This window comes from Salmo salar, chromosome ssa10 (genome assembly GCF_905237065.1).
Source record: "Salmo salar chromosome ssa10, Ssal_v3.1, whole genome shotgun sequence".
Lineage (NCBI taxonomy): Eukaryota > Metazoa > Chordata > Actinopteri > Salmoniformes > Salmonidae > Salmo > Salmo salar.
Window position 1 is genome coordinate 118,309,067 of NC_059451.1, and position 17,132 is coordinate 118,326,198.

The 17,132-nt window shown below is 44.2% G+C and overlaps 1 protein-coding gene across 2 annotated transcripts; it reads right to left on the reverse strand.

Annotated features, from left to right (window-relative positions):
- Positions 1-5,282: 5,282 nt before the first annotated feature.
- Positions 5,283-10,824, reverse strand: LOC123724520 (cilia- and flagella-associated protein 251). 2 transcript variants are annotated; one of them, XM_045688501.1, is made up of 3 exons: positions 10,726-10,824; positions 10,142-10,568; positions 5,283-9,568 (listed from the first exon to the last, which is right to left on the reverse strand). In XM_045688501.1, exons 2-3 carry the CDS (start codon positions 10,192-10,194, stop codon positions 8,605-8,607), a joined length of 1,017 nt encoding a protein of 338 aa, XP_045544457.1. In that variant the 5' UTR covers positions 10,195-10,568; positions 10,726-10,824; the 3' UTR covers positions 5,283-8,604. The 2 variants fall into 2 exon arrangements, with proteins under 2 accessions (XP_045544457.1, XP_045544456.1); XM_045688500.1 differs by lacking the exon at positions 10,726-10,824 and having other exon boundaries at positions 10,142-10,713.
- Between the last annotated feature and the right edge of the window lie 6,308 nt (positions 10,825-17,132).

Genomic DNA, 17,132 nt, shown 5'->3' on the forward strand with positions numbered 1-17,132 from the left:
TGTCTACAACCCACACACGTGGCTCAGGTAGTGCAGCTCATCCAGGATGGCACATCAATGCGAGCTGTGGCAAGAAGGTTTGCTGTGTCTGTCAGCGTAGTGTCCAGAGCATGGAGGCGCTACCAGGAGACAGGCCAGTACATCAGGAGACGTGGAAGAGGCCGTAGGAGGGCAACAACCCAGCAGCAGGACCGCTACCTCCGCCTTTGTGCAAGGAGGAGCAGGAGGAGCACTGCCAGAGCCCTGCAAAATGACCTCCAGCAGGCCACAAATGTGCATGTGTCTGCTCAAACGGTCAGAAACAGACTCCACGAGGGTGGTATGAGGGTCCGACGTCCACAGGTGGGGGTTGTGCTTACAGCCCAACACCGTGCAGGACGTTTGGCATTTGCCAGAGAACACCAAGATTGGCAAATTCGCCACTGGCGCCCTGTGCTCTTCACAGATGAAAGCAGGTTCACACTGAGCACGTGACAGACGTGACAGAGTCTGGAGACGCCGTGGAGAACGTTCTGCTGCCTAAAACATCCTCCAGCATGACCGGTTTGGCGGTGGGTCAGTCATGGTGTGGGGTGGCATTTCTTTGGGGGGCCGCACAGCCCTCCATGTGCTCACCAGCGGTAGCCTGACTGTCATTAGGTACCGAGATGAGATCCTCAGACCCCTTGTGAGACCATATGCTGGTGCGGTTGGCCCTGGGTTCCTCTTAATGCAAGACAAGGCTAGACCTCATGTGGCTGGAGTGTGTCAGCAGTTCCTGCAAGAGGAAGGCATTGATGCTATGGACTGGCCTGCCCGTTCCCCAGACCTGAATCCAATTGAGCACATCTGGGACATCATGTCTCGCTCCATCCACCAACGCCACGTTGCACCACAGACTGTTCAGGAGTTGGCGGATGCTTTAGTCCAGGTCTGGGAGGAGATCTCTCAGGAGACCATCCGCCACCTCATCAGGAGCATGCCCAGGCGTTGTAGGGAGGTCATACAGGCACGTGGAGGCCACACACTCTACTGAGCCTCATTTTGACTTGTTTTAAGGACATTACATCAAAGTTGGATCAGCCTGTAGTGTGGTTTTCCACTTTAATTTTGAGTGTGACTCCAAATCCAGACCTCCATGGGTTGATAAATTTGATTTCCATTGATTATTTTTGTGTGATTTTGTTGTCAGCACATTCAACTATGTAAAGAAAAAAGTATTTCATAAGATTATTTCTTTCATTCAGATCTAGGATGTGTTATTTTAGTGTTCCCTTTATTTTTTTGAGCAGTGTATTAATATTTTTCATAATTTAATAATTAATAAATACAAAAATATTCTAAACTACCGTAAGAATTCAGGTGTTTCTATGTTATATTTCAGTCTTCTATGATGTATTTACTGTAAGTATAATATTGGGATGCAAACTCAAAATACATTAAGAACTATGTTACATTAGTTGTTTCCTTGTGTTGCTTTTTTTTATAGCTTTTATTGATTTATTTAAATGAAATTGGGAATTAATTAAACGTTTAAGTAGAATAAACTTTTGAATGTTTGATCTATAGCCTGAAATGTTTATGGGTTACTTTTTGATCCTCAGAGGTCAACAACAGATATACCGTACATGTAATTGAAGCCTCAGAAATCCTTGTGAAAGGTGTAGGTGAGGGAAGATTTATACTGTTAATTTGCTGAAATGGTTTATATTGAAAAGTAGATAGATGTAGATGGAATTGTTAACTACAGGAATTGAAGGATCCTGTTAAAATGAAATGGGCAATAAGGGTTTCCCGGCTCTCAGGAATGAGGAAGCTAAGGGGGCGCTGTGATCTCTTCATGAGAGAGATGTTACCTTCTGACCATGTTGGTGCAACAGTTGGAAGATGAACAGAAGAAGAGAAAGGCTGCGTGGGAACCATCAACATCGGCATGTTTTGCTACACCATTTTTTCTTTAACCCTGCTAAGGCTGATGAACAGAACAGAGGTGAGAAGGTGAGATGTGGCTAAACAGCTTCCTGTTGATGCCAGCTACACGGCTTCCTGAGTTTAACTTTAAAGCTTGCTTCGGGCAGGCTCACCACAAAAGCACCTGCAAAAGAGAAACGTCTACAGATTTTTCACAGTCATATCATACTGTATTTACAGTATCTATTGTTCCAAAAAGATGCACAGCTGTATACCAAATCAAATCAAATCAAATGTATTTATATGGCCCTTCTTACATCAGCTGATATCTCAAAGTGCTGTACAGAAACCCAGCCTAAAACCCCAAACAGCAAGCAATGCAGGTGTAGAAGCACAGTGGCCAGGAAAAACTCCCTAGAAAGGCCAAAACCTAGGAAGAAACCTAGAGAGGAACCAGGCTACACTAGCCCCCCGACACATAAACTACTGCAGCATAAATACTGGAGGACTGGCGAGATCATATTTATGTTGGGTTTTTTTCTAGTGTGTTTGTGGGCAGTTGAATTCTGTTTAGTTGTGTTCTGTGTAGTCTTCAGTACCTGACAGAACTGTTAGCTGTTAGTTTTCTTTTTGTTATTTTCTTTAGTGTTCTGAGTTTAAATAAACGTAATTATGAGCACTCAACACGCTGCGCCTTGGTCCCCTCTATACGACAGCCGTTACAGAACTGCCCACCACAATTGGATCAAGCAGCGTACCCGGGAGGAGATGGATACCTGGTCTATAGAGGAGTGGAAAGTGTTACGAACCGGCTCAGAGTTCGCAACAAAAGGGAGACAACGTGGAGACAAGGAGTATCAAAAATATATATTTATTAACTAAAGTAAACTAAATACAATTAACAATGGTGTGTGTAATCAGTAATGTAAGTGAGTGTTTTGCATGCCTGAATGTAATAGTGCAGGGTGTTGAAGGGTGCCAAAGCAAATAACCAAAAAGCCACAAAAATACTACAACCAAAATCAACAACGGTGTCTGTGTGGAGAGAGTCTCCTCAATGACTGTGGAAGAGGTCTCTTTATCCTGGGACACACCCGGGCCCAGGTGTTTCCCATCTAGCTGACGACCCTCCCAACTCCGCCCACCGGCATCCTAATAAGGAAACAAGAACAAAGAGAGAGAATACGGCAGACAGAGTGGGAGGGTCGTCACAAAAGAAAGGATAAACTGGACTTGGGGCCAGGTATTGGACAGATATCGAAGCCTGCCGGGGAAGAACGAGAGGCAGTCCCCAATTTTTTTGGGGGGGGGCACACATTCTTTTGGAGAGATTGGAAACCCAAATTGGTCTACATGGACAGGTTCTGGACTGGTTTAGATCTTATCTGTCGGAAAGATATCAGTTTGTCTCTGTGGATGGTTTGTCTTCTGACAAATCAACTGTACATTTCGGTGTTCCTCAAGGTTCCGTTTTAGGACCACTATTGTATTCATTGTATATTTTACCTCTTGGTGATGTCATTCGGAAACATAATGTTAACTTTCACTGCTATGCAGACGATACACAGCTGTACATTTCGATGAAACATGATGAATCCCAAAATTGCCCTCCCTGGAGGCCTGTATTCCAGACATAAGGAAGTGGATGGCGGCAAATGTTTTACTTTTAAACTTAGACAAAACAGAGATGCTAGTTCTAAGTCCCAAGAAACAAAGAGATCTTCTGTTGGCTCTGACAATTCATCTTGATGTTGTACAGTCATCTCAAATAAAACTGTGAAGGACCTCGTGTTACTCTGGACCCTGATCTCTCTTTTGACGAACATATCAAGAATATTTCAAGGACAGCTTTTTTCCATCTTCGTAACATTGTAGAAATCAGAAACTTTCTGTCTAAAAATTATGCAGAAAAATTAATCCATGCTTTTGTCACTTCTAGATTAGAATACTGCAATGCTTTACTTTCCAGCTACCCGGATAATGCACTAAATAAACTGCAGTTAGTGCTAAACACGGCTGCTAGAATCTTGACAAGAACCAAAACATTTGATCATATTACTCCAGTGCTAGCCTCTCTACCGACACTGGCTTCCTGTTAAGGCTAGGGCTGATTTCAAGGTTTTACTGCTAACCTACAAAGCATTACATGGGCGTGCTCCTACCTATCTTTCCGATTTGGACCTGGTGTACATACCTACATGGACGCTATGGTCACAAGACGCAGGCCTCCTAATTGTCCCTAGAATTTCTAAGCAAACAGCTGGAGTCAGGGCTTTCTCCTACAGAGCTCCATTTTTATGGAATGGTCCGCCTTTCCTTGTGAGAGACGGACTCGGTGTCGACCTTTAAGTCTTTATTGAAGACTCATCTCTTCAGTAGGTCCTATGATTGAGTGTAGTCTGGCCCAGGGGTGTGAAGGTGAACGGAAAGGCTGGAGCAACGAACCACCCTTGCTGTCTCTGCCTGGCCGGCTCCCCTCTCTCCCCTGGGATTCTCTGCCTCTAACCCTATTACGGGGGCTGAGTCACTGGCTTACTGGTAATCTTCCATGCCGTCCCTAGGAGGGGTGCGTCACTTGAGTGGGTTGAGTCACTGACGTGATCTTTCTGTCTGGGTTGGCACCTGCCGTGGGGGAGGTCTTCGTGGGCTATACACGGCCTTCTCTCAGGGTAGTAGGTTGGTGGTTGAAGACATCCCTCTAGTGGTGTGGGGGCTGTGCCTTGGCAAAGTGGGTGGGGTTATATCCTGCCTGTTTGGCCCTGTCCAGGGGTATGGTCGGACAGGGCCACAGTGTCTCCCAACCCGTCCTGTCTTAGTCCCCAGCAATAGTCTATGTGCCAGGGGGCTAGGGTCTCTCTCTCTTCCGGAGGACTTGAGCCCTGGGACCATGCCTCAGGACTACCTGGCCTGATGACTCCTGGCTGTCCTCATCCCCAGTCCACCTGGTCGTGCTACTGATCCAGTTTCTGGTGTTCTGCTTGCTGCTATGGAACCCAGACCTGTTCACTGGATGTGCTACCTTGTCCCGGACCTGCTGTTTTAGACTCTCTCTCTACCGCACCTGCTGTCTCTAAATCTGAATGATTGGCCATGAAAAGCCAACTGACATTTACTCCTGAGTTGCTGACCTGTTGCACCCTCTACAATCACTGTGATTATTATTATTATTTGACCCTGCTGGTCATTTATGAACGTTTGAACATCTTGGCCATGTTCTGTTATAATCTCCACCCCGCACAGCCAGAAGAGGACTGGCCACCCCTCAGAGCCTGGTTCCTCTCTAGTTTTCTTCCTATGTTCTGGCCTTTCTAGGGAGTTTTCCTAGCCACCATGCTTCTACACCTGCATTGCTTGCTGTTTGGGGGTTTTTGGCTGGGTTTCTGTACAGCACTTTGTGACATCGGCTGATGTAAAAAGGGCTTAATAAATACATTTGATTGATTGATCTCTCAGGAGAGGTTTGTTAAAAAATTATTTGAAATCTTTCAAGTACTTTGAGCATTTGCTTTACCTGCCTGGAGTGCCAGATAATAATTTGGTGGGTGCCTGTTCTATTTTTTGTTGTTGCATATCACAACTCCTCCTGAGACACCCTCAGAGAGTGGGGTTAAGGTCAGGCCCTGCCATTATCAACAGTGACCCCCCAGGTGAGCAATTTGGGTTAAGTGCCTTACTCACCTAGTCTGCTCACAGGATTTGAACTAGCTACCTTTCGGTTACTTGCCCAACGCTGTAACCGCTAGGCTACCTGCAGTCTCGAAGGACATGGTTTGCACTTTTGTGACTATTCTATTGGTTCCCTTGCCCGGGCAAGCTGAATCAAGCCCAGCTAAAGTAGTGTGAAATTATTTTGAACAGTATTTGAACTGATTTCTGCTCAGAGGAGGTGTGTTAACCAGACAGATAGTTTGACAGACAAGTGAATGACAGCTCTTTCATGTTCAGCGTTTCCTTAACACATTCAGATGATGTCAGATGTTGGGCTGAGGGTGTGGTTAATAAGGCTCTGACTTAACGAATATTAATGTGTGTGTGGGGGGGCCCGCTCATGTCCTACATATGTAATAATTGAACATTCCCATTCTTGCTTGGTTTTCTCTTAATCAGCAGAGTGGAGAGAAACCTACAACAAAGCTTTCAAACAGCACTTTGCTCCATCCTGAGCAATGACATATTACCATACCGGAGGGTACATTGTAATTGCTAATTGCAGAGAGAAGAGAATAAGTTGGACTTCACCATTCTCTTAGTACAACACTGCAAAGCATTCCTCGCTTAATTGAACCAATAGAATAATTTCAAAAGTGCAAATCCCACCCACCTGGCACTCCAGACAGGCTAAATCAAACACGACATGTATTTTCAAGATTTCAAATAGTATTTGAACCCAGGTCTGACCGTGGAACCATACTGGTCAGAGTTTCAACTTTAGCACACTATGAGCGGGTCGCCCTCCTCTGGGTTGGCTTTAGCCCTGAGACACCCCTCCTTATGACTCCTACCAATATACTCAGTATCAATAGCTGGTTCTCAGGTTAGGTTTCTTTATACCAGCCACTCTGGTCCCCAATAGACTAACTAACCAGATGCTGAAAAATCCTCAATTAATCAAGTCTATTTCAGAAACCTAGAGTAAAATGACTTGCACTTGTATGAGTCTTTGTTGAAACAGGGTTTTAGAACAATAAAACAAGTTTATTCAAAATTCCAGAAACAGGCATAAAAAATTCCAGATCAATCAATCAATCACAAATCAATATCACCAATCAATGACAGGCAAACATCAACAGCAAATGAAACTGATAGACCCCTGCAGCGCCCTTAACTAAACCCTTATTGGGATGCCAATACAATATTTTTTGACTATTAACATTTTAGGAGAAGCACAATATTTATTAAAAATAAAAAACGGTTTCATACTTTCTACAACTTTATAAACAGTTATTTTGGCTCCCTCTTCAGGATGATCAGTCCCTCAGATGGCGTCTAAAAACCTGAACAGCTACTTTAACACACTGCTATCAATGAGGTAACCTTCAGCATTCCTCCTAAATGTTTCTTTAACTGAGTATAATGAAAATCTAAATATGAGTATAATAAAAATCGAAATATATTTTAAACTAAAACGCGACAGAAAAAATCTTCCTCCAGCAGTCGACAGGTTCTTGTAGCTCAAAGAGAGTTCTGCGTTCTCCAAAATCATGCCTCCTTTATACCCTCCATTTTTCTTTCTGCTAACTCACTGTGGCTAACAGCTACCCCAATGAAGCATTCAGTGGTGAACAAACACCTAATGAGGCCATCGTTCAAAAAGGTGCTTTTTCAGCCCCCTTAACTCTCACCTTTTTCTCACCAAACCAGTCTCACCTAACCGATTTAGCGATTTCCAAATCCAACTAACTCCTTAACATACTTAATTACCTTTAACAGTCATTTTTAATCATGAACCTTCCTCACTCCACTCAATTCTAATCTTACTCCAACCAAACGTTATTACCCCACCCCATTACATCTTTAACATCCACCAACTTAAACATTTCATCATTACAACATTTCATCAGTATAACATTTCATTATCAACATGGTCTAAGGTTCCTCTAAGCTTAACAAACATAGTCTATATGCATCGTACCTTAAAGCAAACAACATGACATTTCATTATTACCCTCCTATTGGCCCTAAGGTCTTGTTCCTCTAAGCTAAACAACATTATAAAACTGTTAACCATTTACTGCATTCCTCTAATCACCCTTTAATATCTTCCACTGTATATTTCCCCATGTTTCCAACCTTTAACATTTCACATATTTAACCTTAAATCGTTATTTTAATAAATGTCACTCCCAATTAATTTCGTTTTTTTCTTTAATCAATGCCAAATCCCCCCTCAATGTTCATTCTTCTTTGTGCTCTGTGTGTGAAAGTGAATCTTCTTCATGAGTGTGCGTGGGCATCTGCAAGTTGTGTCTCTAAAATGTCACAGAGAGCTGGGCCTTAACCTACTACTCTTGTCAGTAGCTTTCATTGATTTCAAAGGAAGCATTCCCTCAATGGCTGGTGGCTAATGATAATGTAGGACGACCGATGGCTGTAATGTAGCAGGGCCGTAGGAACCCAATTAAGATGGGTTTTTTCATCCATTTTCTGTTACTGTTTCATTACATTTTGGGGTGGTTGTATTGGCAACTGCAGGTCATGTGGAAAAAAATCTTCATTTAGACTTTTGCATGATGGATCAGAATTCATTGGGAATCACATACAAATGTGTTACAAATCAGAACTCAACAGAGTGTGTTTTTGTTGTTGTTGCTGTTTACACATTGGGAAAAATATCAGATACTTTATGTACTGTATCAAATATGACAAATAATTGGCAAAAGATCAGAGTTGGTCTTCCTTTGTAAACTCAGTCATAGGGGCAGTTTCATGGACACAGATTAACCTTAATCCTGGACTAAAAGCTTTTTCAATGGAGACTCACCATTAAACTTTATTTTTAGCCAAGGGCTAGGCTTAATCTGTGTCCGAGAAAACGCTCCTTAATCTCCACACTCATAAATGAAAAGTCATAAATTGGTTACTTATCGATTGTGTGAAAAAAAAAAAATGTAATTTTATACAGATCATATTGATCAATTTCTGGGCCTGCGTACCTTCTCAACAGCTTCTTCAACCCTACCCTAAACACTAACCCTAACCTGAATCCTTTTTAATTCATAACTTCAATGGGGTGACGTCAACTTTCTGGAAGCAAAGCATCTCTTTCTTCTTTTTCTGCTCCTCCTGCTCCTTCTTCTTCTGCTCCTCCTCCTCCTGCTTCTTCTCCTGCTTCTGATGCTGGTACTGCTTCTGCTGCTCCTCTTCCTCCTGCTCCTTCTTCTCCTGCTCCTCCTCCTCCTGCTCCTCCTCCTGCTTCTGATGCTGGTACTGCTTCTGCTGCTCCTCCTCCTCCTCCTGCGGCTCCTCCTTCTCCTCCTGATCCTCCTCCTCCTGCTCCTCCTCCTCCTCCTGATCCCCCTCCTCCTGATCCTCCTCCTCTTCCTGATCCTCCTCCTCCTGATCCTCCTCCTCCTGATCCTCCTCCTCCTGATCCTTCTCCTCCTGATCCTTCTCCTCCTGATCCTCCTCCTCCTCCTCCTGATCCTCCTCCTCCTGATCCTTCTCCTCCTGATCCTCCTCCTCCTGCTCCTCCTCCTCCTCCTGCTCCTCCTCCTCCTGATCCTCCTCCTCCTGCTTCTCCTCCTCCTCCTGATCCTCCTCCTCCTGATCCTCCTCCTCCTCCCTCTCCTCCTGCTCCTCCTCCCTCTCCTCCTCCTCCTCCTCCTGATCCTCCTCCTCCTCCTCCTGATCCTCCTCCTCCTGATCCTCCTCCTCCTGATCCTCCTCCTCCTCCTTCTCCTCCTGCTCCTCCTCCTGATCCTTCTCCTCCTGATCCTCCTCCTCCTCCTGATCCTCCTCCTCCTGATCCTCCTCCTCCTGATCCTCCTCCTCCTCCTGATCCTCCTCCTCCTGGTCCTCCTCCTCCTGATCCTCCTCCTCCTGATCCTCCTCCTCCTCCTGATCCTCCTCCTCCTCTTTCTGAATCTTGGTCATCTCTATGTAACTCACAATTGCAGTTGCAGTATATGGATAATATGACCACCACACAGGTGACCAAGAGCAGACCCATACCAATTCCCTAAAACAAGAGGAATCATAAAAACTGAAAACAGAATCAGTTTATGCAATACAACAACAACAGCTTTTTCATCACTGTAGTTTTTAAGAGGTTTGTTTCAATGCACTGCACAATCTCATGGAAGAACATTTCCACCTCCCAGATGTTAAAGGGGCAATCTGGGATTGGGACATCCATTTTTGGATTTAAATTAATCATATAAAGACATTTATTATTGAAGAATATATCTTAGAAATGTCTCATGAGTTTAATTCGACTGTCCTACCCCATCAGAACCAAAACCATATGCTTTTTTTACTACATTGTTTGTAAACAAACAGCTTCAAAACATGGATAAAACTATAACAATTTATCTTATAGACAATCAGTCTTTGCTTCCATATCTCTGTCTATGAATTTGAGAGCGATTGCACTTCCAGCCCCATCCCTCAGCTGTTTACCAAGTGTTGGGGACCAGGGGTCCTCTTTGTGTTTTTTTAAATCCCAGATTAAAATAAACTCATAAGGCATTTCTAAGTTATTTTCTTCAAAAATCATATATCATTAATGTAAAGGATTGGTCTGGTTTCTCACCTGAGAACAGATTTCCCAAAAAAGGAAATTCTGATGTTGATCTTTCCCTGCATCCTCACACATTTTCACAGAAGAATCGTCATTACGAATGACTCCTGTTTCATTTAATTTTGCCATGGCACAAGCAAAGTATCTACCATCAAAGAACAGTATGATCAACCACACCAACGAAGGGATGAGGCTTGACAAGTAAGCCTTCCATTTTACTATGTTACTCCTAGGTCCTTGAACTTGTAGCATCAGCAAGAATGATAAAAAGGCAGGAATGATAAAGAATGCAGACGTTAAGAAAGTTTTCCATATATGATCGCAGGGACACCGAACCTCCATCTCCAGAATCTTCTCCAAGACCACAAGGCAGAAGCTACAAGCCACATTAGACACAATTCCCTTTGATTTTTTGACCCATTCTTGTATCGCCTCCATACTAAATGCAACAAAAATATAGAAATGTTTGGTTAAAACATCTGTTAGAAGGTGAACATTTGTGAGAATGTGTTCACAGAATAATTTTGTGTTTAAAGGTTTTCTCTGTGAGCAGAGTCTTATCAGACAACATCAAAAGAAAAATGCCCCAGACTCACCTGTCTGCTTTCACAATGAAGCAAAATGACTGAACAACTACAGTTTCCCTTTAGCTTTATGCCAAAAGAAGACAACCCATGAGACACCTCTTATGTGATTCAGCGCAGAACTAAAGGAAACAGCTTGTGGTTAGTGTCTATGAGACCCAAGAAGTTGTATCAAACTATATAAGACTGGTCTGTAGTGCTGACTACCAACAGCCTAAATTTGCATTAAGACCTGTGTAATAATAGTTGTTTCTTGTATGCTTTTTATGATGTATTTGAATGAAATAAGGAATGTATCAAAAGTTAAAGTAGAATAACCTTTTGGACATTTAAACAATACCGAATTGGGTTGGATTTGCCTGAAATGCTTATGGGTTACTTTCTGATCCTCAGAGGTCAGCAACAGGTGTACATGTAATTAAAGCCTTAGAAATCGTAGTGAAATGTGTAGGTGAGGGAAGATTTATACTGTTAATATGCTTAAAGGGTTTATATATTTTTTTAAATTGTTTTTATTTGTTTTTCTGATGAACAGAACAGAGGTGAGAAGGCGAGTTGTGCCTAAACAGCTTCCTGTTGACGCCAACTATGGCCTTCCCTGTGGCTCAGTTGGTACAGCATGGTGTTTGCAACGCCAGCATGGTGTGTGCAACGCCAGGGTTGTGTGTTTGATTCCCACTGGGGGCAAGTAAAAAAAAAATGCATGAAATGTATGCATTCACTACTGTAAGTCGCTCTGGATAAGAGCGTCTGCTAAATGACTAAAATGTAAATTTAAACTACAAAGCTTCCTGAGTTTGACTTTCAAGCTTGCTTCGGGCAGGCTCACCACAAAAGCATCTGCAAAAGACAAATGTTTACAGTTTGACACAGTCATATCATTATTGTACAACCAGCACCTTGACAAATATACACACTACTTCTTTTTTGCACAGCCATATACAAATGTCTGAAGTTATGAATTTTGAATAGTACAATATCATGAGTACTATACCCCAACACGTTCTATTTGTTGGTCAGTAATCTCTATTATCTGGCTTTAATTCTCAGTAGCCCTGTTGGAGGATTGTACTCTTCCTAGCCCTGATGGAGACCCTAACTCTCCCTAGCCGTGTTGGAGACCCTAACTCTCCCTAGCCCTGATGGAGACCCTAACTCTCCCTAGCCCTGTTGGAGACCCTAACTCTCCCTAGCCGTGTTGGAGACCCTAACTCTCCCTAGCCCTGTTGGAGACCCTAACTCTCCCTAGCCGTGTTGGAGACCCTAACTCTCCCTAGCCCTGTTGGAGACCCTAACTCTCCCTAGCCGTGTTGGAGACCCTAACTCTCCCTAGCCCTGTTGGAGACTCTAACTCTCCCTAGCCGTGTTGGAGACCCTAACTCTCCCTAGCCCTGTTGGAGACTCTAACTCTCCCTAGCCGTGTTGGAGACCCTAACTCTCCCTAGCCCTGTTGGAGACTCTAACTCTCCCTAGCCCTGTTGGAGACCCTAACTCTCCCTAGCCCTGTTGGAGACTCTAACTCTCCCTAGCCCTGTTGGAGACCCTAACTCTCCCTAGCCCTGATGGAGACCCTAACTCTCCCTAGCCCTGTTGGAGACCCTAACTCTCCCTAGCCGTGTTGGAGACCCTAACTCTCCCTAGCCCTGTTGGAGACTCTAACTCTCCCTAGCCCTGTTGGAGACCCTAACTCTCCCTAGCCCTGTTGGAGACTCTAACTCTCCCTAGCCCTGTTGGAGACCCTAACTCTCCCTAGTCATGTTGGAGATTCTAACTCTCCCTAGTCATGTTTGAGATTCTAACTCTCCCTAGCCCTGTTGGAGACCCTAACTCTCCCTAGTCATGTTGGAGATTCTAACTCTCCCTAGCCCTGTTGGAGACCCTAACTCTCCCTAGCCCTGATGGAGACGTTAACTCTCCCTAGCCCTGATGGAGACTTTAACTCTCCCTAGTCCTGTTGGAGACCCTAACTCTCCCTATCCCTGTTGGAGACTTTAACTCTCCCTAGTCATGTTGGAGATTCTAACCCTCCCTAGCCCTGTTGGAGACGCTAACTCTCCCTAGTCATGTTGGAGATTCTAACTCTCCCTATCCATGTTGGAGACCCTAACTCTCCCTATCCCTGTTGGAGACGTTAACTCTCCCTAGTCATGTTGGAGATTCTAACTCTCCCTATCCCTGTTGGAGACCCTAACTCTCCCTAGTCATGTTGGAGATTCTAACTCTCCCTAGCCCTGTTGGAGGCTCTAACTCTCCGTAGCCATGTTGGAGACCCTAACTCTCCCTAGTCATGTTGGAGATTCTAACTCTCCCTAGCCCTGTTGGAGACCCTAACTCTCCCTATCCCTGTTGGAGACGTTAACTCTCCCTATCCCTGTTGGGGACGTTAACTCTCCCTAGCCCTGTTGGAGATTCTAACTCTCCCTATCCATGTTGGAGACCCTAACTCTCCCTAGTCATGTTGGAGATTCTAACTCTCCCTAGCCATGTTGGAGACCCTAACTCTCCCTAGTCATGTTGGAGATTCTAACTCTCCCTAGCCATGTTGGAGACCCTAACTCTCCCTAGTCATGTTGGAGGCTCTATCCTTTTTCTGCTCATTCTGAACTCCCTCAACAGCTCCACCTTGGCCTTGTCAGTTATTCAGTGAAGCTTAGAGGTTTTTCTTGGTTAGTCAACAGGATGGGTCACTTGCCATGAGGTGACAGGGACCCTGCGCTGCAGTGTGTTTGTGTGTGTGACAAGGGGAAAGCCAATTTGGCAGGTCCCATAATTATAAGAGTAATAAGTGGTGGTGACAAGCTGCTGCCAGGCTCCCTCTAGCCTCTACAAACCCTACCTCCATCCTCTACAATCTCTCCCTACAGCCTCTACAGCCCCTCCCTCCAGACTCTACAACCTCTCCCTCCAGCCTCTACAGCCCCTCCCTCCAGCCTCTACAGACCCTCCCTCCAGCCTCTACAGTCCCTCCATCCAGCCTATATAACCCCTCCATCAGGACGCTTCATTACACACAGTCACCACGGCAAGGTCCACTTAATCAACAACTGTGCAGCACACATCAAATGAAATCAAATTGTGTTAGTCACATGCGCTGAATACAGCAGGTGTAGACCTTAAAGTGAAATGCTTACTTTCAAGCCCCTAACCAACAATGCAGTTTAAAACATACGAATAAGAATAAGAAATAAAAGGAACAAGTATTTAAAGACCATCAGTAAAATAACAACAGCAAGACTTTGTACAGGGTGTCAATGTGCCGGGGTACCGGTTAGTCGAGGTAATTGAGGTAATATGTACATGTAGGTGGAGTTATTAAAGTGACTATGCATAGATGATAACAGAGAGTAGCAGTGGCGTAAAAGGGGGGGGGGGCAATGCAAATAGTCTGGACAGCCATTAGCGCACTATGAGCGGGTCGCTCTCCTCTGGGTTGGCTTTAGCCCAGAGACACCCCTCCTTGTGACTCCTACCAATACACTCAGTATCTGTAGCTGGTTCTCAGGTTAGGTTTCTTTATACCAGCCACTCGGGTCCCCAATAGACTCACTAACCAGATGCTGAAAAATTCTTAATTAATCAAGTCTATTTCAGAAACCTAGAGTAAAATGACTTGCACTTGTATGAGTCTTTGATGAAACAGGGTTTCAGAACAATAAAACAAGTTTATTCAAAATTCCAGAAACAGGCATAAAAAATTCCAGATCAATCAATCAATCAATCAATCACAAATCAGTATCGCCAATCAATGATAGGCAAACATATATCGATAGACCCCTGCAGCGCCCTTTAGTAAACCCTTATTGGGATGACAATGCAATATTTTTTGTCTATTAACATTTTAGGAGAACCACAATATTTAATAACAAGAAAAATGGTTTCATACCTTCTACAACTTTATAAACTGTTTTTTGGTCTCCCTCTTCAGGATGATCAGTCCCTCAGATGGCGTCTAAAAACCTGAACAGCTACTTTAACAGACTTTTCTCAATGAGGTAACCTTCAGCATTCCTCCTAAATGTTACTTTAACTGAGTATAATGAAAATCGAAATATATTTTAAGCTAAAAAGCTACAGCAAAAATCTTCCAGTGGCTATCGTTCAAAAAGTCGTTTTTTCAACCCATTAACTGCTCTATCCTAGGGATTTCGAAATCCAACTAACTCCCTTATCATTCTTATTTACCTTTTACTTTTAAAATAGTAACTTTTAATCATGAACCTTCCTCACTCCATTCAATTCTAATCTTACTCCAACCAAACGTATTATTCCCATTACATCTTTAACATCCACCAACTTAAACATCTCATCATTGTAACATGTCATTATTACCCTCCTATGGGCCCTAAGGTCTTGGTCCTCCAAGCTAAACAACATTATAAAACTGTTAACCATTTACTGCATTCCTCTAATAACCCTTTAATATCTTCCACTGTATATTTCCCCCTGTTTCCAACCTTTAACATTTCACATATTTAACCTTTACCTCCCAATTAATTTCATTTTTTCTTTAATCAATGCCAATTCCCTCTCAATGTTCATTCTTCTTTGTGCTCTGTGTGTGAAAGTGAAACTTCTTCATGAATGTGCGTGGGCATCTGCAAGTTGTGTCTCTAAAATGTCACAGAGCGCTGGGCCTTAACCTATAACAGTATAGTTTCCGTCCCTCTCCTCGCCCCAACCTGGGCTTGAACCAGGGAACCTCTGCACTCATCAACAACTGACACCCACGAAGCATCGTTACCCATCGCGCCACAAAAGCCGCGGCCCTTGCAGAGCAAGGAGAACAACTACTTCAGGTCTCAGAGCGAGTGACGTCACCCGATTGAAACGCTATTAGCGCGCACCACCGCTAACTAACTAGCCATTTCACATCGGTTACACAAGTTGTTTCTCTAAAATGTCACAGAGAGCTGGGCCTTAACCTACTACTCTTGTCAGTAGCTTTCATTGATTTCAAAGGAAGCATTCCCTCAATGGCTGGTGGCTAATGATAATGTAGGACGACCGATGGCTGTAATGTAGCAGGGCCGTAGGAACCCAATTCAGATGGGTTTTTTCATCCATTTTCTGTCACTGTTCCATTACATTTTGGGGTGGTTGTATTGGCAACTGCAGGTCATGTGGAAAAAATCTTCATCCAGACTGTTGCATGATGGATCAGAATTCATTGGGAATCACATACAAATGTGTTACAAATCTGTTGCTGTTTACACATTGGGAAAAATATCAGATACTGTATGTACTGTATCAAATATGACAAATAATTGGCAAAAGATCAGAGTTGGTCTTCCTTTGTAAACTCAGCCATAGGGGCAGTTTCATGGACACAGATTAACCTTAATCCTGGACTAAAAGCTTTTTCAATGGAGACTCACCATTAAACTTTATTTTTAGCCTCAGGGCTAGGCTTCATCTGTGTCCGAGAAAACGCTCCTTAATCTCCACACTCATAAATCAAAAGTTATAAATTGGTTACTTATCGATTGTGTGAAGAAAAAAAAAAAAAAATGTCATTTTATACAGATCATATTGATCAATTTCTGGGCCTGCGTACCTTCTCAACAGCTTCTTCAACCCTACCCTAAACACTAACCCTAACCTGAATCCTTTTTAATTCATAACTTCAACGTCAACTTTCTGGAAGCAAAGCATCTCTTTCTTCTTTTTCTGCTCCTCCTGCTCCTTCTTCTCCTGCTCCTCCTCCTCCTGCTTCTTCTCCTGCTTCTGATGCTGGTACTGCTTCTGCTGCTCCTCTTCCTCCTGCTCCTTCTTCTCCTGCTCCTCCTCCTCCTTCTTCTCCTGCTCCTCCTCCTCCTGCTCCTCCTCCTGCTTCTGATGCTGGTACTGCTTCTGCTGCTCCTCCTCCTCCTGCTCCTCCTCCTGATCCTGCACCTCCCCCTGCTCCTCCTCCTCCTTCTCCTCCTCCTCCTGCTTCTCTCCCTGATCCTCCTCCTCCTCCTCCTCCTGCGGCTCCTCCTTCTCCTCCTGATCCTCCTCCTCCTGCTCCTCCTCCTCCTCCTGATCCTCCTCCTCCTGATCCTCCTCCTCTTCCTGATCCTCCTTCTCCTGATCCTTCTCCTCCTGATCCTCCTCCTCCTCCTCCTGATCCTCCTCCTCCTCCTCCTCCTGATCCTCCTCCTCCTCCTCCTGATCCTCCTCCTCCTGATTCTCCTCCTCCTGCTGCTCCTCCTCCTCCTGATCCTCCTCCTCCTGGTCCTCCTCCTCCTGATCCTTCTCCCCCTGATCCTCCTCCTCCTCCTGATCCTCCTCCTCCTCCTCCTCCTCCTGATCCTCCTCCTCCTCCTGATCCTCCTCCTCCTGGTCCTCCTCCTCCTGATCCTCCTCCTCCTGATCCTCCTCCTCCTGATCCTTCTCCTCCTGATCCTCCTCCTCCTGATCCTCCTCCTCCTGATCCTCCT

What these genes read in the sequence shown, in the direction of transcription:
- LOC123724520 (XM_045688501.1), bottom strand. Translation starts at nt 10,194, where the DNA reads ATGCAGGGAAAGATCAACATCAGAATTTCCTTTTTTGGGAAATCTGTT. An exon ending in TTTGGGAAATCTGTTCTCAG is followed by an intron (nt 9,569 to 10,141) that starts GTGAGAAACCAG and finishes CTCTTGTTTTAG; the next exon opens with GGAATTGGTATGGGTCTGCT.